This window comes from Clytia hemisphaerica, unplaced genomic scaffold (genome assembly GCF_902728285.1).
Source record: "Clytia hemisphaerica strain Z4C2 unplaced genomic scaffold, Clytia hemisphaerica genome assembly, whole genome shotgun sequence".
Taxonomy (NCBI): Eukaryota; Metazoa; Cnidaria; class Hydrozoa; order Leptothecata; family Clytiidae; genus Clytia; species Clytia hemisphaerica.
Genome location: NW_027104203.1, coordinates 313,133 through 340,962, shown reverse-complemented (window position 1 = coordinate 340,962; position 27,830 = coordinate 313,133). Strand labels below are relative to the sequence as shown.

The window sequence follows — 27,830 nt, the reverse complement described above, 5'->3', positions numbered from 1 at the left end:
AAATAGCCAGTTTATGTTCGAGATAAATTAATCGAGGGGGACGGTGGACGGTAATTTTTCCCCAGAACCAGCCAGAACAGATGATATAATCCAGGAGAGCCCAGGATACAGAACAGATAGTTTTTTTCCAAGAGAAAGGGACCTCAAGAACAGATATTTCATACTTCCTAGCCGGTGGCTGCTCTTGCCTTGGAGAAGAGCTTAAAAGCGCACGACATCTAGCCCTTTGGTGGGCTAATGCTTTACATTACAATTAGGAAAAACCAATATAATACGCGACTTTCTATCCAAAAATCTGTGCTCTGCTCTTTTGATGTCGCTCAAACGGATGCTGCCGAAATACTGTAGGATAATTCTCTAGTGAAAATCCTGTACTAAGTAAAAAGGTTTTGAAAACACTGATAAGAGGAGCCCCGGTTCTACACTATAAAATTACATTTTCCCACCATTTACTCAGCATTTTAAAACAAGATGTCGCGGGGCACGAGCTCTGGTTACGATCGCTATATTACTGTATTTTCTCCAGAAGGTCGACTATATCAAGTTGGTAAGTAGTTTTTAATTCCAAGAGTTTCGAATCTATCACGCTTTTTTCATTTTGTATCGTTTTGACAACGATGTCAATCAAACATAATGCGCACAATCAAACCTAATGGAACGCAATAAAAGGATTGAAATTCAATTTTTAAATGCATCTAAACAAGGTTGCTATGTCTGCCAGAAATGTATGAAATTAGGCTAGGGTCTGGAAATGTCTGGAAAACGTCTGGAATAGACCTTTTCGCCTTTCCATCCGCCATATTGAATTTTATGCAAAAATTATGGTGGCCGAATTGCCGTGGTGAAATTCCCTTAGAAAGTATGCAAAACATATGCAAAAAGAAAGTATGAATTAAAAACTTACATGCATAATTGGCATTATATTAAAGTGTAATCTTGTAGAAGAAAGATTAAATTTGGAAAACTAAAAACAATTATATTCACTCATCTCTTAGAACAAGCACTTCAAAAGACCATAACATTAGACAGAAACTCAAACTGAAAAATCACCCGCAAAGGTAAAAAACAATCCTTATTCGGCTGACGGCAAATTATTCTCCTGCTGGGAATAGAGCCGCCAAATGATCAAATCAAAACATTGAGAAAGTGTGACGTCATAATTACTGCTTTCAGTTTGCGTGTTTTGAAAGTTTGATGTGTGTACTCCGTCTTCGTGGATTTTTTTTATGGCATGAAAACAGAATATGCTATGTCTTTAAGAACAAATTCCTAAAAGGCTTTTGTTGTTCTGTAAAATATTTCCTTTTGGATTAAGAAATTCCATCTTTTATTATTCTAATGATTACCGTAGAGTCGTTTAATCTCGACATACGTCTTGCAATCTCGACACCGGATCTGTAAAATAATCAAAACAAACCTTGAATGAAATTCTTGGTATCATTCTTATCGAACAAGTTCATCCATCAAACTAGAAGTTCAGTAAACATTGCAATCCTTTCAATTAAAAAACAGCCAAATTATAAGCAGTTTTACAAAGCACACGAAACGCATGCAAACTTCCTCGTAACTTTCTCGTGTCCATCATTAAAATTTTACAACTTTATTACGCTTCAAGTCACGTGATAAAAATAATTCGCGCGCTTAGCCTGGTTTCCCCTTCCTTATATATAAAAACACACACTCTAGGCGCTAACAGGTCGCACGCCGTGATGGCCAGTATAGCGGTCACATTAAATTCAAAAGGAAACCGGGTTCTTTTTATTATTTTCGGTTCACGGTAAAAATGTCTACTAAAAATTTCCTCGCGTGCAAAATGTTGTGTTGTTGTGATTTGGACATCTTCGTTGAAAGTATGCTAATTAGTTTTTAGCGATTACTACACATCGTTAAAGTTTTCTTTTCAAATATAAGTAATAACACTTCACATTTCTCATATTATATTAACAATCTGTGACGTGATAGAGAGAGAGTACATTTTAGTGATTGATTGATAACTTTGGTATGTATTTGTTTATGTTTGATTTTTTATTTCGAAGACCAGCCTACAGCTATGTCGAGATTGCAAGACGTATGTCGAGATTAAACGACTCTACGGTATAATATTTATTTATAAGATGCTTTGTTGTCTTTTTAATCTTTGTGTAAACTTGCATATGTTTTGCATACATTCCAACTAAATCCAACCACGGCATTTTCGTTCTCTGTATTTTTGCATACAATTCAAGATGGCAGACAGAAAGGCGAAAAGGTCTATTGGCATGTGGGTGAGTGAATGACCGTAACCAGCCAGGTCTTTCATTCACTCAAGGGCTACCGTGAGTGGTCCTAAATCCGACAGCCCTGCCTATCCGATGGGGTCTTTCAAAGATACAAACTAAATTACCGTTTTAAACACAAGATTCAGAATAATAGAGGTACAGTGAGTGGTCCTAAATCGGACAGCCTTGAGCCTAAATCCGATGGGGTCTTTCAGAGATACAAACTAAAATAAAAACAAATCTTTTGATTTCGCAAGTGTTTCAACTGGTATTCCAACGAAGCCATATTTTGGTGTGTATAGAAATTTCGCCCGCTCAAATCAAAACAACAAAATGGTCAATCTCACTACAGTAAAGCAAAACATTGCCGCAACGGCATTTCCCTGGATAAAAATTCTGGTCACGTGACCATCCGTGATTTTAGACCAATGAAAACGCTTCATTTCCCCGGATTAAAGTTGTGTCTACACTAACACGCAGGAAATGGCTAGAAAAAGAGAGAAAAAACCGCGGGTCAAATTCAATTTCCCCCTTCTTGCAGCAAACATAAAAGACTTTAAGAGGCCATTTATTTAAGAAAGTGGTGTTATATATATCATAAATAAATTATGTCAGTAAGTGATATTTTAAGTAACAAGTTCATTCAGGGGGAGGGCACGCAGTTACTACAAGACATGATGTGCAGTAAGTGTTTTCAGAAAAGATTTCCAGGTACCACCCCTGTTTTTGAGTGATATAATCAAAAACATGCTCGAAAGTACCCTAAATTGCAATTATTTTTCAACCTAAAGCCATTTTTGTGCTAGATTTTTTTTTAATTTACTTGGTTAACAGGGAAACAATAATTACAAGGTCTCAAAAGAAGGAAAACCGACATCAACTATTCATTTCTGCCTATCTTCTCTGAGGCTTCTTTCTGACCCCCTGGTGACTTTTCTAACTTATTTACTATGTTTTCTGACTATTCTAAAGTGTTTTAACTGACCTTGAATTATTAACCCGACCGGGGTTCGAACCCACCAAATGAAAGATCTTCAGATCGGAAACCCAGCGCGCTATCCGTTGAGCCACACTCGCACAGCGGAATACAAAATTTAGAAATACTTATAGAATGACAAAAAAGACGGGGGTAATGTTATTATAATATGAGTAAAATTGCCCCTTTTTTAACCTGACTGCTACCTGAATCTTTTGAAAGATATGAACCTAGTTGATCATAACGAGGCAATACGTGATACACTTTTCAAAATTCCAGGCATGATCTTCCTATGTCAATCCTGCCAAGATAACACTGTGTCTTTCACCCATGATAGTAACACACCGAATCCACCAAACAAAACACCAAGATCAACTGAATCCCAGGACAAATCTACTTGGAGTGTGGTAGATGAGGACGATGAGATCAATGCACCAATGACAGAAGACGATACTTCCAACATAATAAACCAAACAGCTGGCGGACCACCAAATGAAATCAACTTGAACAACAGCAACAACGATCACTCCCAATATCCTGGATCAAGATCTCAGACCAAATCAAAGACAAATGATCAAATATGTCGCTTCTACATAAAAGGAAAATGTAAATATGGACTGAAAGGCCGAGACTGTCAATTTATCCATCCTAGAGCCTGTACAAAATTGCTGAAATATGGCAACAAACAACCAAGAGGCTGCAACCTAGGTACCAAGTGCCAAAGCTTCCACCCGAGGATGTGCTCATCATCTATTACAAGAGGGGAATGCTTTAATCTTGACTGCAAATTCACGCATGTTAAGGGAACCAAACGATATCAGAAAAAGCAAAACGATCGTAATGATGAACCTCAGGATTTTCTCGCAATCCTGGACAACTTTCGCACAGAAATAATCTCTCTTGTGAACAATTGTTTCAGCAACCAAAACCAACAAATACAATTCAGGAACCACGATTTGTCACATCAACCTCAACAAACATTCAATCGTCAACATCCCCTACATCATCTACCACCCCAGCACCCCACAATGGAACCAACATTTCCAAGGAATCTACTGGGACAGCCCTTACTGATGCTGACCCGACTACCAAAACTACTTCTAAACCTACACTGAATATGTTTTCGTTTGTCAATATACAAGGACTTTGCCCACAAACAAAACCTTCATCTGTACCCTACCTCAAAGATCTTACAAACAGCTCAAAACAACTGTTTTTAGGCTTAACCGAAACCTGGTTAACGGACAATCACAAAAAAGGAGAACTTGAGATTGAAAATTATACTTTTTTTTAAGAAAAACAGAGACAGAGTAAAATCGAAATATGGCAGAGCAAGCGGAGGCGTTGCATTTTATGTGCGTAATGACATTGCACCATTCTTCGAGCCCATTTTCGAATTCTCGAACGGAGTAAATGAAGCATTGATGCTTTTATCAAAAAAATTTAATATTCTTCTCTGTGTTATCTACAGACAACCCAACAATCCAGACCACAAATCTGAAGCACCTGAATTACAAGAACTCCTTTCTGCAATGATAGCAAAAATTGATAGTATTACTGATTGTACACCTGACACATACATCCTTGGGGATTTTAACATACCACACACACCTCTTAATGATGAGACTTCAACCCCAACACGAAATTGCAATAAACAGCTTCTGGACGTTTTAAATGTTTTTAAAGCAGACTTGCACATTAATCAACTGATACACAAATCAACACACCGTGATGGTAATATTTTAGACTTTCTATTCACAAACAACACAGACACTGTATTTAATTACACATGCTCACCTACTATTTATTCAGATCATCTTGTTGTAGATGTTACAACACATCTGAATTTTGATAATCAATTCGGAGAAACTGAAGAACGTAACTTAATAAGCAAATTTGACCTCTACAACTTCCAAAGTGATAAAATTGACTGGGAAATTATTAACAAAGAATTAACAGAGATTAATTGGTCTCAAGAACTGGACACAAATCTATATGACCCAAATCGTCAATATGCCAACTTCCTTGAAAAATGTCTTCTGATTGTGAAAAAGCATTTGCCAAAGAGAAAACCTCCAAAAAAATTTTCAAAGATTCCAAGAGATCGTCGTATTCTTATGAGAAAACGTAAAAGACTCTCCAAAAAGAATTTCAAAACCAATAAAACAAATCAGAAACTAATTGACATTGAACTGATGCTACAACAATCCCACAAAAATGAACGCGAAAAAGCAGAGCTGGATGCCTCACTTTAAATCAAAAGCAATCCTAAATACTTCTACTCCTATGCAAAAAGATTCACAAAAACTAAACCTAAAGTTGGCCCACTGAAAAATCCAATCACCAACAAATTAACAACTGACTCACAAGAGATGGCAAACATCTTACAAAAACAATACTGTTCAGTATTTACCACTCCCAAAACAGACTACAGTTTTCTGAATTCAAATGAGACAAAAGACTCCTCAACCCTTGAGCACATTACTTTCACAGAAGATGATTTCATCCAACAAATTGACACTATTACAGCCAACCCGTCAGCCGGACCAGATGGCTTGCCAGCAAAGTTTTTCAAAATGTGCAAGAAATCACTTTCTAAGCCACTTAAGATGATATGGCAAAACAACTTTGACAAAGGAATCACACCTGAAATTCTCAAAACAAGCCACATTACACCAATATTCAAGAAAGGAGATCAAGGTTTACCAGAGAATTATCGACCTGTTGCGCTGACATCAATTACCACTAAAATATTTGAGAAAATAGTCAGAGAGAAATTGCAAATCCACCTTGAAGAAAACAACCTATACAATCCAACACAACATGGTTTCAGACCAGGGCGATCTTGCTTGAGTCAACTATTGGCTCATGTAGAAAGACTGATATCTCACCTACAAAACAATGAAAATGTTGATGTAATCTACCTTGACTTCAGCAAGGCCTTTGACAAGGTGGACCATCACATCTTGCTACACAAGCTAAAAATCAATGGAATCAAAGGACAACTATTGAACTGGATACAATCCTTCCTTACTGAGAGATACCAAAAAGTTTCCATAAACACGTTCCTATCAGATGAAGCGAAAGTTACAAGCGGAGTTCCACAAGGCTCAGTTCTGGGCCCCCTCTTGTTTCTGGTAATGATTAGTGACATAAACGAAAAGATTAAACATTCCATCCTCTCATCTTTTGCTGACGACACAAGACTTATGAAGGCAATATCTTGCGCTGCAGATGTGAGTCTCCTTCAAGATGATTTAGACGTTGTCTATGACTGGACATCCATCAACAATATGGAGCTCAATGGAAAAAAGTTTGAACACATTGCATATGGAAAAAATGAACAACTGAAAGTACACTCAGTCTACAAATCAGATGTACAGCAGCCAATCGAAATAAAAAGTGCAGTGAAAGACCTGGGTATCCTGCTATCAAACAACCTGTCATATGAAATGCACATTCAAACGATCACTGACAGAGTCAAGGGTATAAGTGCCTGGATATACAGAACCTTCAAGTCCAGAGATAAATCAGTAATGATCACTCTTTGGAAGACATTGGTACTTCAACATCTGGAATACTGCTCCCAGCTATGGTCTCCTACAAAGCGATCCCTGATGCAAGAACTGGAGTATCTGCAAAAATCCTTTATAAAAGGGATCCAACTTCCACCCAATTTGAATTATTGGGAGAAGCTCAAACACCTCAACATGTACAGTCTCGAGAGAAGACGCGAAAGATACCAAATTATATATACATGGTGTATAATCGAACAACTGGTGCCAAATTTTAACTATGGTGAAGGGGAAGGCGGTATTTATTCATATACAAACCAACGCCTGGGAAGAAAATGCCACCTCAAACCAGTGAATACAACGAACAAGAACATTTGGAAGAGCTGCCTTTCAGACACCGGTCCAAGACTATTCAATGTGTTACCAAGAAAAATACGTGACATGACCAAATGTTCCAAAAATTCCTTCAAAAAACAACTTGATCAATTTCTGCAAGATGTTCCCGACCAGCCACTGCTCCCTGCCTATCTCCCTTACAGGATGGCTGACTCGAATTCAATTGTTGAAATGGTCAAACACCGGACCCCACGGGTTGAGTGAGCAGAGAATTTGCTGAAACACATCAAAGGTAATCAAAGGTAAAGGACTGAAATTCGAGCCGTTACTAGCAACCCTGCGGGGCCCAAGGCGCCGAGTATGCACCCGGCACAGTGACAAGCCGTTGCTAGCAATCCTGACCTAAGCAATTCCAAACAAAAAAACCCCCGGAAAATTTTTTCCTTCTTTTGAGACCTTGCAATTATTGTTTCCCTGGTTAACAGCTGTTGAGAACTTTTTAATGATAATTAGGGAAAGCATAATTTCAAAGTTGGGCCTGAGAAAAAAAAATTTTTTTCGTCCATTTAGGCAATTACTTTTTTATTTTCTGGTTTACGGACATTTAGAGGAAAAGTTTTGGACCGGAGGATGGAAAAAAAATAAAAATAAAATCAATGTTTTAAATTTTTTTTATTTTCTTTTTAAAAATCTGAAATCTGAGGAAAAAATGAAATAAAATTTTGTGAAATCCTAAGGTATCGATTTTTAGATTTAAAGACAAAAGAATAAAGTGGAAGATTTTGTTATAGATAGAGTCTATGGATAAAAAACACTGAAAATAAACTGAAACAAGAAAATGTACACATAAAGACTGATATGTGTATATGTAAGACTGGCATAGGTTCCCATTTAGGGTTCACCCTTAGGGTTCCCACTTTAGGGTTCCCCCATCCCACTTTTCTGGTATGCCTATTTTTATATCTACTCTTGAATTTTAACAATCACATAGTCATAAAGGACTTTAAATAAAAGCAATTACAAAAGAAAAAAAAATGAAGAAAATCCAGTGTACACAAAGAGTTATATAATTTAGTTTGTTTTATGTGGATAGGGAAATTCCATGGGGAAGTTCCCTGACATTAAGGGAAGGATAAAAATATCTTTACATTGGCAGAATAGGGCACAGCTGTGTTAGATCATTTAACCCCCTCTCTCTTTCTCTTCTTTTCTTTTGTTTTCCTGTTTAAAGCCATTTGAAATCTTTATATATCCATGTCCCCCGCAAAGATCCGACCATAAAATGCTGAGTCATCATATCAAATAAAAAATCGAGATTCAAATTTTATCGGGCCTATTATCAAGAATTCACATAATTAGTATAATTCTCTAAACGAATATTTTTAAACAAAAGATTTTAACAAAGAAACTTTTCACAAATGAAACGAGAGGGGAAGAATTTGCAAAACAAACAAAACTCTCTCCTCCTTATTGATTTAAACTTTCTTTTAAATGCTACAATATAAAAGACTATTAAATAAAAACAGGAAGGGTGAGGGTGATATCTTCGGTTGTTTTGGAAGAAAAAAGTAATGTTTAAAAGAATAGTCGTGTGCGTGTGTGTGAGAGAATGCTTTCAAAATAGACGATGATTTATCGTTTAGTCAGGTCAGTATGCTGACTCAGCAGACCATGGTTGGATCTTTGCGGGGGACCTCGGATACCCCTTAAAAAGCCGTATACATTCTTTAAGTAAAGGTTTTTTATTTATTTCTTCTTTTTTGAAGGTCGGAGGAGAAAAAGTAAATAAAAGTTTTTGAAATCTTTATTTTATTTTTTTTCTATTTTGGCAAAAATAACGTCGGCGGATCCGTAAACCAATAAATAAAAAAGTATTTGCCTTATAACAAAAATATTTTTTTTAACAAAGAATTTTTTCACAAAAAAATTCATTTTTTGTGAAAAATTTTGAAAGTTCTTTAAAAAGAATTAAAATATAAGCACAAAAGTGTTAGTTTTAGTGTTTGGCACCACCCCCAAACAGCAGTTAATACACTGTGTAGTAACTGTTTTCATAACTCTGAATACAGTACCACCACTGTAGTAAGTGTCATACTGTCTTGTAGTAACTGTGTGCCCCCCTGGTTCATTAACAATTTTATATCGAAGTTTGTTTTTAAAAACAAAACCCCCGTGCTAGATGATGATTTCATTTTCTTAACTTAGGTGGGACCAATCTATATATTAATAGCCGTAGTCTGTATGTCAGTTTGTTTTTTGTTGGTTTGTTTTTTGTTGGTTTGTTTTTTGTTGGTTTGTTTTTTGTGTGTCACTTTCGTTTTCGCAAGCAATGTTTTGTTCTTTTAAAAGATGACTTTTGCTTCTTGCTCCACAAATGTGTTAAATTAGATTCGCGCCGTTTTATTTGATATTTGATATTTGATTTTGATTGATAGATTAGACATTTTCTCTTTTTTTTCTTTGTTTTCTTTTGTTTTATGTTTTCGAATGTAATTAACGACCTTATTTGATTTGAGACATTCGAATTCTTTTCAAAACAAAAGAAGTCTTTTAAACAGAATCAGTTAAAGAAAAGAACAAATATAAAATAAAACACAAGAATCACATAACAAGTTTGTTAGAACAACAGCACAACATTAAAAATACATTCAAAAGGCGGTAAAAACTAGAATTCTTTCTTCGTAAAAAGGGACCTTTAAACATGTATGTCGATAATTATTTTGCTGTAAATCTAAGTCATTGTTGAATTTGAAAAATTATTGAAGTTATGACGAAGTTATTTTGTAAAAAGCAACATAAAATTGCGCTATCTATCACGCTTTTTTGTCTGCGTGTCCTAGCTGCCTTCCGGGGGGACTATGGTTGCGAGCTGACTTTCGGCCCTGTCCCTCGGACCCTTAGCAGAATAAAGAGGAGAAGAAACAAGGGAAATTGTGTGAATTTTAATTCACTTTTTGGAACTAATTTGACCAAATTTCTATTATTCTGGGGGCAAAAAGTTGATATTTTCCTATTTTTCCAATTCTTAGTGGGACTGAAGTTTGATTTTCCGATTTTCAAACTGCCATTTTTAAAAAAAGGCACCCTTAAGGCCGGCACATACCCATACCCATACCCTTCGCTTGCCTAAGTACCCCCCCCGGGCTGCCTTTTTTCGACGAATCGCGTGTCATGTCTATTATTTCACTCCGCTTATCTTGACATCAAAGTTTTCCTAAACATCAAGAACTACGGCAAATATAACGCGAGCGAAGCGAGAAAAGAAATCTAATTGCAGAGCCGTCTCGGACGTCGCTGGTCGCCGGTATGATGTAATTGGGAATGACGCCCTTTCTGTTTTCTGATCATTTTTGCCACAAAAATCTTTTTCAATTGTTGAAATGGTCAAACACCGGACCCCACGGGTTGAGTGAGCAGAGAATTTGCTGAAACACATCAAAGGTAATCAAAGGTAAATATGGTTAAAAGATACGTCACCCGGGAGGGATAGAGTCAAACTTTGAAGAGAATTCTTCCTTTTAATTTTGATTTCATCGTTTTTAAGCCACCTTCCCAACATCTCAAAGGACTTTAAATGCGTTCAGCAAACAACTAAACCGGCATGCGACGCCGGGTACCGGCTAGTTTAATTTATTGTTCTACGGGCAGATTGTAGAAAAATATGGGTCGGTCGGACGGTAAAATAAGAATTAATTTTTCATTTATCAGGGTTGATAAGGTACTGAAAATATTTCCCAAAAGATATTTGGATTAAAAATTCACTTTTTTTATCTTCGATGAAGATCGTAATAAAATTTGTGTATGCTAGATTTTCTGAATTTTTCAATTTCTTGAATTAATTTTCAGCTTTATTCAAATTTAGTTCTTACAAATAACTAGTGTGTAAAATATAATTTAGTTGAAATTCAATATCATTATTTTTTTATTTTTGCAAAAATAGGGTCGGTCGGGCCCGTAGAACAACAAATTAAATTGGTCTCGCCTTATAGACCAATTTGGAAGTATTTGTAACACAGATCATTTGGCATTGTAGTTGCAGCCTGTACAATAGACCTTTTCGCCTTTCCACCCGCCATATTGAATTGTATGCAAAAATTATGGTGGCCAAATTGCTGTGGTGAGATTGCATTGAAAATATGCCAAACCTATGCAAAAAGAAAGTAATAATATAAAACTTACATGCATAATTGGAATTATATCAAAGTGTAAACTTGTAGATGAAAGATTGAATTTGGTTCTCTTGAAAACTAGAAACAATTAATTCGCTCATCTCTTAGAACAAGCACTTCAAAAAACCAACATTAGACATAAACTCAAGCTGAAAAATCACCAGCGAAGGTAAAAAAATAATCCTTGTTCGGCTGTCGGTAAATTTATCTCCTGGGAATGGAACCGCCAAATGATCAAATCACTGAACCCCCTGATTTACAGCAGCTTTTACTGGCGTGTTGGGCTTGACCTTGTATATCAACTATGTCAACTGCTCTACAGTAACTTGGGATGATTGGTCTAAACATGGGACTGTTGATATCTGGCCTGTATTTTCACTGACTGTTAAATCTCTTTGACAATAAATTTGTTTTGATAACTCTACCAAGTTTATCAATCATACTTTCTGTCATAACATGTCATGATAACTTTCACTGATAGTACGCTCTTTTTAACTTTTTTATTTTCATTCAAAATGACCGGGCGCTGATTGGAGAATTAGAGATTGTCTGCCGCCTATCGCTCGATGGGATTAACAAATAACAAGTGTGTAATTTGCCGCACAAGTGACGACAAATGTTTTGCCACTTATTTGTTCTTCTTCGTTCACTCGTGTGTTTTTCACTATGGATTTTTTTCATATTTCAATTTAAAAGCCTACTCGGTGCAAAAGAGAAATAGATCAACATACCCCCAAGCTTCAATTGACTGCTTGCCTTGTCCCCACCTGTTTGCCCTTTGTTTGCCACTTGTTTTCAAACCACAGTCGAAATTCCAAGTACTTTACTCACTGGATGTTTTTTGACTTAGAAATTGACTTTTGGCCTTCAGAGTTGTAGCTGGTCAAAAGTCGCTGTAGGTACCAACTTCTTTAGAACCCCCACCTGGGCCCCTTAGGAAGTTTTATTTCAAGTATTGGAGAAAGAAATACATTAAGTTTATTTTTGATAGAGTGAATGAACCTTGGAACCCTTGGAACCTTGGAAGCTCAATATGGAAAAAAATAAGAATTACCTCAGATCCCAAAGCTCTAAAATTTCTGAGCTTGGTGCAGATAGATCAGTCTGATACGGAATGTTTTGATATGTCTGTGTGTGAACCCTTGTTGACAGACATTTGAAACCAAGGCAGACACACGCCATAAATGCAGACACACGCCATAAATCCCTTTCACAAACTTTTAAAACTAAAGCAAATTTCATAATAATTTTTACAGTATGATAATCCACTTCCACTGATCTTTCAAACCAGGTTTGGTTCATTATAATGTGATACTTTGAAATCAAGAAATAGTAAATAAAAAAAGTTGAACTTTCATTCCTATCTGACATGGATTTTTGGACCTACCCCGGTGGGGTGGAGGTCCTATAAATTAACCCGTGTTCGTTAGTTAGTTCGTTCGTTAGTTACCAACTTTTCTCGAGATTGGCTCATTCAATTTTTCTGATTTTTTGCACAAAGGTGCATTACTATAAACCCTCGAATGTGACGGAGCCCGATTTTCGAAAAAAAAAATTTTCCGGCCGATAGAACCGGAAATGTCCCGAAAAAAGCGGTTTTTTGAGATTTTCTCGAGATTTTATCATAAGTTTTTTGCGATCTTTTGCACATAGATGCACATTAGTACTGCCGAAAAGGTGTCGAAAACCGTTTGCCGGTCTGTAGAACCGGAAATGTGCCGGAAATCGTCGTTTTTTCACATTTCCGTCACATTTTTTCAACTTATTTAATTGTTTCTTTACAGAAAAATGTTCTTTATGATGATGCCCAAAACTTTGCATCGTTTGATTTCCAAAAAAATCATCCTTTGAATCAGGAACTCCTTAAAAATTGCCGGAACAGCCGAAAACCGGCGTAAAACGGTTTTCCTTCATTTTTTCAACTTATACTCGACAGATTTTCATGATTTTTCGCACAATGATGTAAAATGGCAATGCCCAAAATTATACATTACTTCCATTAAATTCTAATTATTCGTTTTATAAATAGGTAGGTCCATTAAAGTATTACTTGTTATTTAAAAAATCAGTTTGCGTACCATCGCTCGGAAGAGGTCACTTGAAGAATGAAAATTCCATCGCTCTGAATCATCCCCCAAAAAGTAAGGATTGCACTGCTTGAAATGGTGCTTTAGTGATATGGCCAAATCCGGCAAATCAGGATGAACCTACATTGCTAGGAAAAATTCCCCTGCAGGCAAGCTACCTGTGCCAAGTGATAAACCAGGAATAAAAAATAAAAAATAGACATTGAGCTGAACAAAGTTTACTGCTTGAATTCCCAGGCTATAAGAGAATATGATTTTAATTTTGTTCACTATCTTTTTAATCATTTTTATTTTTTTTGACACAAAAGAAACTCCAAGTATTGAGTTTTGCTGTATAACAGCAACAAAAAAGTGCTGGAATTTTACTGGACCAAATAGTTCATGTTGTTTGTGATGTGATTTCTGAGTCATTGGAAGAAAAGAATTTGTTAGAAAGATTGTGTTGATTTGTTTATTTTTGAAACATGTAGAAGTCCACCAGACCATTTTGACAGACTGAATCGACAGAGAAAAGTAATTGTTGTAGAGCTTGGATATCATCTTCAGGGATGGTTATATCATCTATATAATCCAGGTCTTTTAAACGCTCAGGGGATTTCTTCTATTCTGAGAAGGCTCATGTTTTGGTGATAGGAGAGCAATCCATAATTAATATGAGGGCCAAACGATCTCTATGGTACTCAGGTAGAAGTATAGAAAGAGTCTGGTGAGATTCAGAATTTAGGGAATTTCTTTATTTGAAATTACCAAAAAAAAATCTTCATATAGTCCAAGGAAATCTCTATCCTTTATTTTGTTTTAAAATAATCTTGTTTTCCAGAAATACCTTTGGAAAAGGGAAATGGAAGAGGCTTCAATATTATTACTTAAAACAGCTTGCGCCAAAGTCTTCTGTAGTTTTTGTTGAAATCTGTTTGCATTGCTTTTTTGAAAAGTTTTAGCCTAATTATTTAAAATCAATCATTTAAAATTGTCTTTCCAATGCAATGAGGTATTTCTTTTGACCATACCTTTTGTCCCTCAAGAGAAAATCAATTTTAATACTGTTGAAATGAAATGTTTACCATGCAGCTTAAAAACTTTCATTTTACAATCAGTCAAAACGAAAGTAAATGCTGTAGTAAAAGATGCAGTATAGCTGCTTTATGCGATAACAGCAAGATTAAAAACATAAAATTTGATAAAACAACTACCAGGACATCACTTTCAACAGTGCAGAACAAATTCCTTCCTTCAACTTGTTTTGTAATGAATTAATTTTTTTAAATTTCAGAATATGCCTTCAAAGCAATCAACCAAGGTGCAACAACCTCCATTGGGATGAGAGGTACTGATTGTGCTGTTGTTGTCACACAAAAGAAAGTTCCTGTAAGTTAATACCTTTTACTCTAGCTGACTCAAATTTTTGCTATATGAATGTAAAACTTTGTCCTATTTGACTTAAAAAGGGCTCTTTTTTGATGTTTTTTGATTGTTTTTGAAGTCAATCATTGATAAACTTTGGACTATATCTTTTGATGGAATAAATCTCTTTGAAAAGTGTTTTCACATTAAAGGTTTTGTTTTTAAATAAGAACAAAGAGAATATAGTATCTTTGAGTGATTTATCAGCATAATATAACAATAGGCAGATACTGTCCTGATATGAGTAAAAGATCCAGATCCAGATCCAGATCCATCCATATGTGTCTGATATAAAACGGGAACTCTTATGTAAAAATAAAACCTTTAAGGAGTCTTATGGATCAATGTCATAAATAATATATTAATAACAGCAGAAAATAACCAGATCTTGTTTACTTTGTAAGAACTAATTACGGAAAGGTATATCACCGTCTATCAAGAGTTATTGATTTGATTCTTATAAAGTAAATGCTTATAATAAAAATAAATATGCTCATATTGTACGCCATCCTTTGTATACTTTGTAAGAACTAATTACCGAAAGGTATATAACCGTCTATCAAGAGTTATTGATTTGATTCTTATAAAGTGAATGCTTATAAGAAAAATAAATATGCTCATTTTGTACGCCATCATTTGTACACTTTGTAAGAACTAATTACCGAAAGGTATATCACCGTCTATCAAGAGTTATTGATTCGATTCTTATAAAGTGAATGATTATAAGAAAAATAAATATGCTCATTTTGTACGCCATCCTTTGTATACTTTGTAAGAACTAATTACGGAAAGGTATATCACCGTCTATCAAGAGTTATTGATTTCATTCTTATAAAGTGAATGCTTATAATAAAAATAAATATGCTCATTTTGTACGCCATCCTTTGTATACTTTGTAAGAACTAATTACGGAAAGGTATATCACCGTCTATCAAGAGTTATTGATTTCATTCTTATAAAGTGAATGCTTATAATAAAAATAAATATGCTCATATTGTACGCCATCCTTTGTATACTTTGTAAGAGATCAAGAGATCAAAGAATCACTCTGTGAAAATGATAATTATAGCATAATTTTTGAAGAAGTTGATTTTCTTTTTCTTCCTTTCAATCTTCATTTTCCGATCTTTTTTGAGTTTTTTTCTTTATGATAAAATGCAACTCCTGTTTGTCTTTTCAACAAGCACAAAACCGCTATCTAATTCGAATTTTTTCAAAAGTTAGTCTTTTTTGTCTCCGCTGCAAATTATATTGAGACAGGCTTTAATAGTTTATTTCATCGTTTAATCCGTATTTTGTCCACCTGCAGGATAAATTATTGGATGCAAACACTTTAACTCACATGTTCAAACTAAGTGATCGTGTTGGCTGTGTCATGACCGGCATGATGGGTAAGATTGATTACAAGTTTGAAACATAATCATATATATTTCATAGTGGGTATACCCTTTCAATCCCACCTGAGAAAATTTATTTTCTCCTATATAGGGCCACTCCCTTTCAAATGATAACCAACCGCCACTTAATTTCGAATTGATACAACTCCCTCAATTTTAAATTTTTTAAATTTTTATAATGCGAATACCCTCATTCCTCAACCCTCACTAAATACCAGGGTCCCCGCTATTTATAATAGTGACAGCACCAAACACAGGGAGCAGCTGACTTTTTTCAATTCTTAAAGGAGTTTTAGGGGAAAGGGGCACTACGTTGATATCTAGAGGTAAAATTCATCTTTTCAATTTCGCGTGAAAGTTATGAAGATTAGTTGTGATCAATTTTGTGTTTTTCAGATTCAGAAGATTTCAGAAACTTAAAATCCACCTGATAGTTTATGGGTTGAATTTAATACTGTTCGCAATTATATTTCTTGCAGGTGACTGTAAATATCAGGTTCAACGTGCAAGAATGATTGCAGCGAAATGGAAATACAAGTTTGGATACGATATCTCAGCTGACCAATTATGTCGAAAAATTGCTGATATTTCCCAGGTGTACACACAAAACGCTGAAATGCGTCCATTAGGAACATGTAAGATCCAAACTTTGAATGAAGAATCAATCTACTAGTATTAGTTGTTGTGCTTTTGATGAGTGTAGAAGTGGTGCGTTTTGCTGGACGGTTTAAACCATTGAAACTTAGTAAAAATATATATCAAAGTCATAATTTCAATATTTTCAAGCTAACTAGAATTTATGGAAAAGTTCAGGGGAAGAGCATCCTGGTAAATTGTTGGAAGAAGCTTATCGTGGATTAGGAATTTCAAGTTTGTGAAACTCCAAGTCCCAAACGCGGTTTGGAGAATTTGGAATTGCCCTCCCTGGCGCTCCCCCTAAACGTAGTTCTAATGAAAATTTTAGAGTATAAAATCATTGATTAACTCCACCTTAGGTATGATCTTGATCGGTTTCGACGAAGACGGGCAACCACAATTATACAAAACTGATCCTGCTGGTTATTTCTGTGGATACAAAGCTACCAGCTCTGGTGTTAAACAGAACGAAGCCAACAGTTATCTAGAAAAGAAGTTGAAGAAAAAACAAGCGTTCACTTGTAAAGAATCCATCGAGGTATGGGCCTCTCCTCTGAGGTTTAAAAAGCTAGACCGGTACTAATAAATTTGGCTTGAACGCCATACACCGTTTTTTTTGCCCCTAATATTTCATAAGATTAATTTCTAGGGTTGAATCGCTATGAAAGAAAGTTTACTACTGCAATAGGACTAAAAGATTTTTGAGATTTTCAGAGTTTCTAATAATTGGTTTTGAGCTTTGTTTAAATTCACAAGCACTTTAATCGAGTCAAAACGTAATTTGCTAGAAAAGACTCCAAGATAAGTTCAATAATTTTGAGGAATTTCACTGATATTTTCGACTTTCGACGTATTTATACTTCTATTTGCCTTTTTCCCAAGTGAGGGATTTTATCAAATTCCTTCAATCTCTTTTCCAGACTGCAATTAGCTGTTTGATGTCAGTCCTTTCTGTTGATTTCAAACCTTCGGAGATTGAAGTCGCACTTGTCACTGCCGATGACCAATCATTTAAGTAAGTATTTTTTACGTTACTTTAGTCAATTTCGGTGCTACAAAACCCATCGATCATGCTTTTCTTACATATATTTCAAAGGTGTATTGGCATGTATTATGGTCTCTAATTGTGGGCAACAATACCACTATACTGTTAAAAAATCCGCCAAATTAAATTCCCGCCAAAACTTTTTCCTTTAAGGTAGACAGAAAAATACAGTACACTTGAACCATCCATATGAAAATATGGGCCACTGTCAAAAAAATCAATTATTGTTTACATTTTCATGATGTGCATCTCCTTTTTAACATCGGTGTACTAATTTTCCGAAGAGGGCTCCTTGGCTGGTCTTTTTTGGAATATTTTTCAATTAAATACATTGAAATCTCACCTTAGAGACCAAATAAACTAAAACAAAGTGACCTTGAATTGATTGCACAACATCTCCAATAATATTGTGTTGTAATATCCGCAACGTTATATAAATTCTTTAATCACCAGTTTCGCGTTCCAAAGGGACGTCTCTGAATGATGGAACCACACTTTATTTGGCACCTCTCGCCCATAATCAACATCAAGAAAATTTTTCATTTTTATCTTTTGGATAACGTACACCGGAGATATATATTCTTTCTGATTAGTCCGCTTTTTGAAAAGATGCCAAAGCTTTTCGTTGCATTTTTACATTGCTTTTGTGTTCTCAGCCACTGCCTTTCCAATGGCTTTAAGCTTTAACAGTTATGACGATATTGCGATGGACCTAGTACTTAAATAAATGGAGATTTTTCCAAGGAAGGGAACAAAATGATTATAAAATCAATAGCTTCGCTTCGCTGCTAACGGTACCAAGAGACCTAGTGCGGAATTTTTTTCACGGTTGACCCTTTTCATTTCATAATTCAGCCAGACTATTAATTTTACAGAGAATGGTCGAATTTTACTGAAACCGTTATTTCTCCAGATACTAAATATTACTATTTTTGGTCAGCCTAAGCTGAGCATTCAAATAGGTAAAATTTTCTTCTACTACTTCTACTTCCATCATAAGACGGCAAAAAAAAAATCCGATTTTCCGATCTCACTTTGATTTCTAAACTTTCTTCTCACTTTGATTCTCACTTTCTTCGACGGTTGTTTTGGTACTTTTGGCCGTTGTTTCATATTATGTGGTGTTTCAAGAGGCGGCTCAAGCGATATCAGATGTGATAAAAGTCAGTGTTTGTACCAATATTTCCAGTAAAATCTGTTGCAAGCTTCAATTTCTGTCATTTTTTTTAATCGGCAATCAAACACATGATTTCATCAAGGGGCTCTTTTTCTATATCTTTTGAAGCTTTAAAGCCGTTTGCTCAGTTTTTGTTTATGTGAATTTTCTGATACTTTTTATTGCTGCTTTATTAGTTTTGCAATAAAACATATTTTTCTTGTTTGCCTCTAGGTGGGATTGATGGTGTTATAATGTTATTGGAATTGATAAAGTTTACAAAGTACAGCTACTGTCTAAATTTGATAAAAGACTGGATGCAATTGTGCTTTTTTGGACTAAAAAGGCGAATCGCAAAAATTGTTTTGGTTCCCGTCATTTCTACTTTAAAAAGTGGGGTCGTTCGGTCATTCGGTTGAAAAATTTTTCTTTTAAAACCAGCTACATTTGTTGAAGGGAATCCGTCTGTGGACTGATCCGAATTAGAAATTGGAAAGAAAACCGTGGATAAATGGTTTTTGGTTTACTCTCCATTAGCATGTGGCTCGCTACTTCGATTTGAAAACTTGTAAACAGAGCGTGCAGAGGTCGACAGTGGAAATCCAGCAAAGCAGCGGAAAAGCTTTCCGACTTCCAACTCTACCTGCTGACCGAAACAGGGTCGGCAGAGGACGGGAACCCTGATGACATCACATCTCCTATTATTGGACTTGCAAAATTATGACAAATGGTTTTGGAATTTGACATTATATTAATATTCTTAATATATACAGTTCTTGTTGAAATTGATCAAACTATTTTTCATGCAGTTACGGACGCAGATTGTGTTATTCTAACCTTTCCTAACGTGCGCACGTTTTGACCGAATAATGGAATGGAATGAATGATAACAGTTTATACATATCTCTTATCAGACTTGCAGAAAGTTATGCAAAAAATGGTTTCTAGAATTTAATGAATTATATCGCCAAGTTACACAACAACAGATCCATCTGGTCTTCATTTAACATTGTTTTAAAGTTTAAAAAACACTGCCAGTGCTTGGCACAGAAGAGAGGACTCCCAGTTGAAATTAATTGCTACTTTGCTGCCTTGTTGAATTTATTTATTATGGTCGTGTGTTTATTCCGCTTAGGCGCGGTAAGGCGATCGCCCAAATTCATAGACCAATCAAAAGGGAGTTTAAAGCAAAACGGGGGAAAAATGAGCTTCCCCGCATAGTTATGAATTTTAAGTTTTGCTTTCGATTATCATTTGCGACTAAACTACAAAATTTATTTACGCAGACTGGATGCAAAATTATGTTTTTCTGACCTTGCCAAATTTGGCTTTGACTGAATAGCAGTCAGTTTTACGTACCTCATTGCCCTTGCAGACAACTGATAAATGGTTTCGTATTGACCAAGTTACCAAAATACAGTTCCTGTTGAAATGTTATAAATATGAACTACGTTTTGTAAAGTTTTTGATGCAAATTGTGTTTTGGAGTTGCGCTTTGTGACTTAAGTTTGCAGCTTGTTAGTTTATTAAAGTGAAATTGGAGTTTTATCAAGTAAAACAAAAAGTACCAGTTCTGACGTTTTGGCATTTTCTTATTTATTTCTAGTATAACACTTTGTCGATATGGAATTGTCTACATCGAAAGAAAATGTATCATAACTGACTGGAATGAAATTACAAAAGTTTAATTACCTATGTTTCTTTTTTTTCTAGTAGTGACCTAGCTTAATGTTTTGATGTCATAAAAACATGCTACATGTTTTTTTTTTAGCATACGCTTATAAGCAATGGAAGGCTCAGATTTGCAGAATTCCTAAGCATTCATGCGCATATATGTCAGCCTAAAATATTTTTCAAGTGGCATTTTTATCTGTTTTTTGTTCATTTTAATCTGGTTTGGAGAGGTCAAGTAAAAAAATAAGACATTCCCCGGCTAGCTATTCCACTGCTCTCAAAATCTGAACAAATTTTTTACAAAATTTCTGAAATTCATAAAAACTTGGCTCGGGTGATCAGAAGCATAATTCTATTTATATACATAAACTACCTGGAGCTTTGAGAACTTAAGCAACCGAGCCGACAAGGGGCAAACTTTGCTTATAAAAAATGTACAATGCTAAAGAGAAGTATACTTTGAATTTCTCGTGGGGGGGGGAGGTGTGAAGGAGCTCTCAGGCTTGTTATCAAATGTTTCACATTTTGTACATTACAGTATTCAACATTTTTAGTCTACTTACTCTGTTTCAGTACATTTCTTACATCTGTTAACCCACTTATTAAAGCTATCTAGCTAAGCTCTATTGGCTGACCTTCCAGCCTCGGCTGGTTTATTGTCTATTGAAGGGGTAACGCAACAGGTCAAATAAATATTCATGAATCAACAACGACCGGCCTTAGAGGAAGGAAAAGGGGGTGTGGATCTTTCAAGTGTATATCGATTAATACTTTTGGAATAAATTTCATTGTACGAGAGGGGGAGGAGTGATAACTCGAGAACGCTTGAGTGTTTGTCTGCTCAGTGATCAATTTATTGGCAAACATTATCCACAAATATTTCTTTGATTGAAACACATTCAATATAATGCACAATCGACAAATTCACACAGACTTGAGGGAGAGGGTGTGTCTTTGGATAAGTAGATCTTGAAAACACATTATCACTTGTCGTATTTTCACTTGTCTGGACCACCGTGTTTTGGCCAGAATTTTGTCGCAATACAATCACTTGTTTGTCCTTTTTTGTGCCAAAACGTTCTTTTTTACATGCATGACATTTATACCTTACTGACTGTAATCAATTCCCAAACTACAATGAATAGTTCTGAAACAAATAGCGTAAAGTCTCAAAAACTCTTTTGGTTAAAAAGCGCCATACATAGCATAATTTTTTTGGAAACTTCCCTAACAAAAACTATATTTTATTCATTTACGAGGAGTGTATTTTTGTTTTGATATTGCGAAACATTTTATTACTTTGTAATTATGGAGATACTTTTATGACTGCGTAAATGCAAATCTCTAGGCTATTCTGGATGTAGTATCTAGACCAGAGGGCCCTGTCTGTTAAAGTCTCTGCAGGCTTCTTTAACTTAACTCCTATAAAATATTGGTAAAAACTGTAAAAGATTAAAGGATTTTGACAATACGGACCACTGAAAAAAGAAATACATATTCCTTTGACAATATTACTATTATTTGCTCTCTATATAAACAGTTTAACATTCATTTTAGGGTCTTGACTGAAGCTGAAATTGACGAACATCTCACTTCGATCGCCGAAAGAGATTAAAAGCCACTCCCTCGAACCATCAAATTCTAGTATCCAACGATCAAGATTCGGGTACCAATTTTATTTATCATCACTTCCGCGCCTCGTTGTTGAAAGTGCGCCAAACACGCGGAATTGCACTAATTATACTTTAGGTTTATTATGAATTCTAAATACAAAATCATTCTCGAAAACTTACATTAATTTGATGTTTTGCCAAAACTTTTCCGATTTCAAAATTTCTTTTTTGATATCTTGGGATAAGGTGATTACAAAACTTTATTTCTTGTTGAGTCCAATTGGCAATGCGATCAAAAATTCTTTATATCGTCCACTTTTAGTTGTGTGTTAGAAAGCCTTTCGAGTTTCCGAGTTCCCAGACTTAGAATTTCACTCCTAATTTAACTGTCAATTATAGCGTTGCTCATAGAGCTGGATGTTTTCATAAGGAGATTCTTTTTAAATGAAGGTCAAAGCTTTAAATCATTTCCCGTCTCTCCTGAAAAGCAAGGCTTTCTTTCGGAAAGAATGTTCACGGAATATAAACGCTACAGAAATGATTGACAAATATAGTGATATATAAAGATCTCACTTGATTGTAAAATAGCTATTAAACACGCTTTTATCTCACTTCAGAAAGCCACTTGCATGAGGTGTCGAACCTATAAGGAGACGTTTCTATCGCCAGAAATATCTCTAGTGATATTTTATCTGTGACCGGTGGTTTATGACAAGATCGCCGCTTTTTATTTTGTCTATCTCTGTTTTTCTCATGATAATTCTCTTTCACTCACGGATACATAGTTTTGGTTTTTGTTACAACCCCCTTCGTTTTCTTAACTTTGTCAATCATTTTAGAGATTCAAGTTCGCAGCATATGTTCTCTTGTGTCTGCCGAATAAAAAGTTTGACTTGACCCCAATTGATTTGAAGCTGATTTTTTGAGGTGGAAAAGAGTGGTGATGTGAAGACTAGATGTTTTAGCCTTGCACCTTAATCCATTGACATTGTTTTACAGGTACAGTTTACGGTCATCTGGTCATTTTCAAACACTAATCTGCCATCATCGTCCTTTTCAGCCTCAGAAATTCCAGGGTTCATTTCGACCATCATAAACAATATAATTAATTGAGTAGCCTCTTGGCAATATTTCAATCTAACTGTTTCTTAACGAGCATGTTATGAGACTAATGGTTTCGTTTATCGATTTTCTTAATTCCCAAATGACGAACGAAACAAATTCTGTGGTTAGCTCATGGTACTATTATTAGAGCATCTGTTTTATGTAAGTATCTCGCCACCTCGGACAGCTTTCCAACGCCTACGAACTCCGGATATCGTTTCTAACATTTCGGGAACATTATCTTTACCCCGTTTTGCCATTTTGATCATAGCGTTAATAATATATTTGACTGTTGGGCAACATCAACCAACCACAGACTAAAGATAAAACGAAGCCAAAACATGGATTCATCTCGTGTCATTTTTGAACATTGTAATTTTTGATGATTGTACATTACACAGTGGGCCCAGAGGTGGAAATAGGGAAAAAACGAAAGTTAAAATTTTGCTTTATTAATATAATTTATAGAATCTTGAATAAATTTCTGATCAGATGCCAAAGTTTCAGGTCTGTATCTGATTTGTAACTCAAGTTATGTGGCTCCAAAGTTGACTGAAAACCAGATTTTGATGAAAAATCAAAAAAAGTGAAAAATGCATATTTTTGAAGATTCTGAACTAAATTCAGCTTCTAAAGTTCATTTGTGTGTGATTACCTAGAGACATTATATTCTAAAGAGAAATTGCTTAAAAGTATGTATAAATGTCCAAGAGCGAGAAAAAACTCAAATTTTCAATCCAAATTCTCATCACGAAAATGCTTAAGTTAACACAAATGTCCAAATATCTCGAAAACCGCTAAGTGTCACATATCAAACCATATATGTTTTGAAAACTACAGGCACTAACCTTTCTAAAAATGCTGGAGTTTTGATGTGACACTTAGCGGTTTAAAAGTTCAAATTTTGCCTGCATTTTCCAAGCTAAAAATATCAATTTTCATGATAAATCTCAAAAGAAAGTCAAAAGTTGAAGTCTACTATTTTCTATCTCATGTAATGTGACCCTAGAGCTCTATGAAAGCCTTTATAATACAAAAATTGTAAGAAATAGTTTTTTGTTGCTCTCCCTCTCCCTATTTCCAAACTTTTGCCATCTGGGCCCAGTGTGCATTATTGGAAATACCAAGAATCTATTTTTGACATCCTTGAAGAACCGCATACCTCCTCCTTCCTACATCATCATCATAATTTTGAATTGTCAATTTAACCTGCTGGTCTACCAGACTTTTTAAAACTTCAATCAGTTGTAAACAGTGATTTCTTTAATTCGATGCTTGATTTTACCCCACATAGAAACTGGTTCACGATTAATTTTAATATACCCTAAACCATACTCCCACTATTCACTAATTACTCCATATCACCATTAAGGACCTCTGCAAAATTCACTCGATGATAACTAGCAATCGACGAAAGATTGATAGATTATTGTTACAAGTTCGCCTATCCGACCCTTTAACCTTAGTTGGCTTCTTTGACTTCTTCTGCACCTTGGGCGCTTTGAGCTCAATAATTGTGCAACCTCACGAAGAGGCATATTACATATTTCCATTTAATTATTTCACTGATTACTAGAGGTTGACCATGGTACATCCCACTCGACGTTTTGAGGCCAACACATATGATTTGCTGTTATTAACTGACAGTATTGTGCCCTCTTCTTGTTGAGTCGATGGTGGGAGATCTTAGGTTTGCTTGTGGTTTACCTTGGACCACGCCGTTCTAGTTTTCAAATGCCATGCTGCTTTGGTCATTTTTTGGTCATTTTTTGGTCTTTAATATCTGCGTTTTGAATTCAAATCAACTTACCCCAAGGAAAATTTATAAAGATCAAGGCTCACCCTACCTGCATTAACCTAAAACGGTAGCTCGTCATTTGCCCCGAGGTCCATGCAGTGCCTTACAGTATCTGACTTGTGTCTGTGTGTATGTTTTGTTGATCATGATTTTCTTGGCTGTCAATTCATTTCACGTCATTGCTGTCTCTGAGACAGCTCTCTTAAAGGAGCCGAAAGGAAGTACTCAATATTTCCCTCTGCAATGATCGATATGTTGCAAATTGATTTAGCTCATGTCAACTTTACGTGACTGTAGAACTGAACAACTCGATGTTATATTTAATCTTTCCTGGAAATTCAGGATCCACCTGGCTGGCAGTAACGCGGGAGGTGGTTCTGATAATAGCGTACGTGTGTTGACATAAAAAATTGTTACATAAAAATTGCAGTTTGCTGTAGTCGTCTGACGTATATCATGGAGTTTTAGTCTACCGAATTGAAGACATGCTTGGATTTGCTAGGGCTCATTTAAACGTCTGGACGTCTTTCATGAAGGTATATTTTGTAAACCTTTTAGAACTGCTATTCCCAAAGGCACTCCCAAGGTTTTGGTATTTTTTTCTTCTTCTTTCCTAAAGTATGATCTACAATGTATTTTAGAACTGGCTAAGCTGTGAACTTAACATTAGGAAGTCGTGAATGCGATTGTTGCATAAAACAAGGTCCGTTGTGTGAGAAAGGTTGTAAATCAACAGAAAGGGTTTCGTAAGCTGAATTCATCAGAATTCGATGCTATTTATCTGTCGTTGACCAGCTTTTTTGGTAGAAGAAAATCATAGCCGACCCAACAGGTCATTTCTAAGGCGGCTTTGTAAATGAGCTCTAGACCAACATCCCATTAAAAAAAAAGTAAAAGAAACAAAAACATGATACTTTAGAAACAACTTGACATTTTTTCTATAATTAACACAACAAGGGCGCGATGATTGAAAAGCCGTCCATTAGGCTCTGTAGCACATCATTTATTATGATATGAAAAAAATGCAACATAAAAAAAGAAAGCTGTCAGACTTGTCAAATCAACTATTTCTCAAACCGGAAATCTATTGACGTCAATCCCACTCTGATAGAGTAATAAAGATGTTTGATCGTCTTTATGTCAAATAAGAATGCCATTTTTCAATAATAACGAGGTAATTACTTACTCAAACTCTCGTTCGTATAAGTGACTGTAAATTGGAACAAGGTATTTTTGGGTGTTTTCAAATTTTGATATAATATTAAAGAAAAAACCTACAATTCTTATTTATACTGGTCTTTGGTCATTGCTAGAGAGTGATGACTATCCTTACAAGAAATTCGGTTTCTTTTTTTTTTAATCCAAATGGTTGTTGTTCGCTGTTGTACAGATTTGGCATACCTCACAACCTTGCCTTGGCATTTAAATTAAATCGTTATTCTTTGATCAGAGAGCTCCATTTTCATTTTTGATCGAATACCGTTTTGCTGAAATTAAAAGCCATCATGATTTGGTGGCTAGATTCTAGTTCCAGCTACTATAGAATCTAGTAAGCTGAGACTAGTAGACCTGGCTCAAATTTTGATTAGATAGTAATACCAAAGTTGTCTTTTTGTAGCCATCGCCTCCGCACTAAAAGTGAACAGTGAAATACAAGTATGGGAGTTTTCATCAAGTCAATCAATCTCATCACACTAAGTGCAATGACTGACATTAATCCCGTTAAAGATATACCGCTAGACAGCTTTGACCTGTATTTTTTCGGCAATAATAAACCTTATTTTGACAAATATGACATTCGTGATTAAATACTGTCTCCATCACACAGTGTTTAACTGTCTGCACCCCTATCGTATAAGCTGTCTTATATTGCTTCATTTAAAATGTTTCAATCAACAAATATTAAGCCATACATGTGCATCACTGCCTACCCTTACTTGCTCTATGTGTTTGCACAGGTTGATTCTGCATTTAATTTTCAAAGCGACTCAGTCTGACTCAGTGACTCACAGGGTAATACACTCATTTCTCTCCTACGTCGTTTAACTCGTATGCTTTGTTTGAGCTCTCATGTTCCCTCTTCTTAGCTTCTCTACATTAATATAGATCAAGTACGAAACCTTAACTTTGAAGTGAGCTTGGTTGTCTCCTCATGTCTTATTGAAATTTACCGAATCTAGCTTTTCTTTCTGATGAAGACAGTTTTAAATGTTCGTCACTTCACTCAGAGTCTTTTGTAATCTATTCTCGCATCTTCCAGACACGATAGCGGTAAATAAAATAAGGGACTTAAAAATTCACGGAGTCTACCCGGGTAGACTTGGTATCTTACGAAAACAAGATAGCGGTCGTGCTAAGTTTTCTTGGCATGCTTTGATGTGAACAATCAAAATTCCTAAGAAACCCAAAAAATATTTTATCGATAAAACAATAAAATCAGGAATGACAGGCGATGAGGGAAGAAAATAGAACGTGAAACCATAACTGGTTTGGTGGTTTTTTCTATTCTTTAAATTCATCATCTTACACATAACTTGTCCGTTCCGTTGTTAGTAATTGATCTTAACCCAGGCGCCACGTAAATCAAATCAACATTTTCTCATAAATGATATCTAGACGATTAGATAGTATGTTCACCGAGTTGTTAAAACCGCGAAAAGAA

General features: G+C 35.4%; 1 protein-coding gene across 1 annotated transcript; it reads left to right on the top strand.

The window, feature by feature from the left end:
* Positions 1 to 429: 429 nt before the first annotated feature.
* On the top strand, positions 430 to 22,445 carry LOC136815308 (proteasome subunit alpha type-6-like). The gene is made up of 7 exons (XM_067071750.1): positions 430 to 547; positions 14,615 to 14,709; positions 16,055 to 16,136; positions 16,622 to 16,777; positions 17,138 to 17,316; positions 17,699 to 17,793; positions 22,211 to 22,445. The coding sequence occupies exons 1-7, from the start codon at positions 472 to 474 to the stop codon at positions 22,266 to 22,268; spliced, it is 741 nt and encodes a 246-aa protein (XP_066927851.1). The 5' UTR covers positions 430 to 471; the 3' UTR covers positions 22,269 to 22,445.
* The last annotated feature ends 5,385 nt before the right edge of the window (positions 22,446 to 27,830 follow it).

Excerpts from the sequence above, each read along its gene's own strand:
- LOC136815308 (XM_067071750.1), top strand. The coding sequence starts at position 472 with ATGTCGCGGGGCACGAGCTCTGGTTACGATCGCTATATTACTGTATTT. Across the intron at positions 16,137-16,621 it reads TGTCATGACCGGCATGATGG|GTGACTGTAAATATCAGGTT; the intron begins GTAAGATTGATT and ends TATTTCTTGCAG. Across the intron at positions 17,794-22,210 it reads GCCGATGACCAATCATTTAA|GGTCTTGACTGAAGCTGAAA; the intron begins GTAAGTATTTTT and ends CATTCATTTTAG.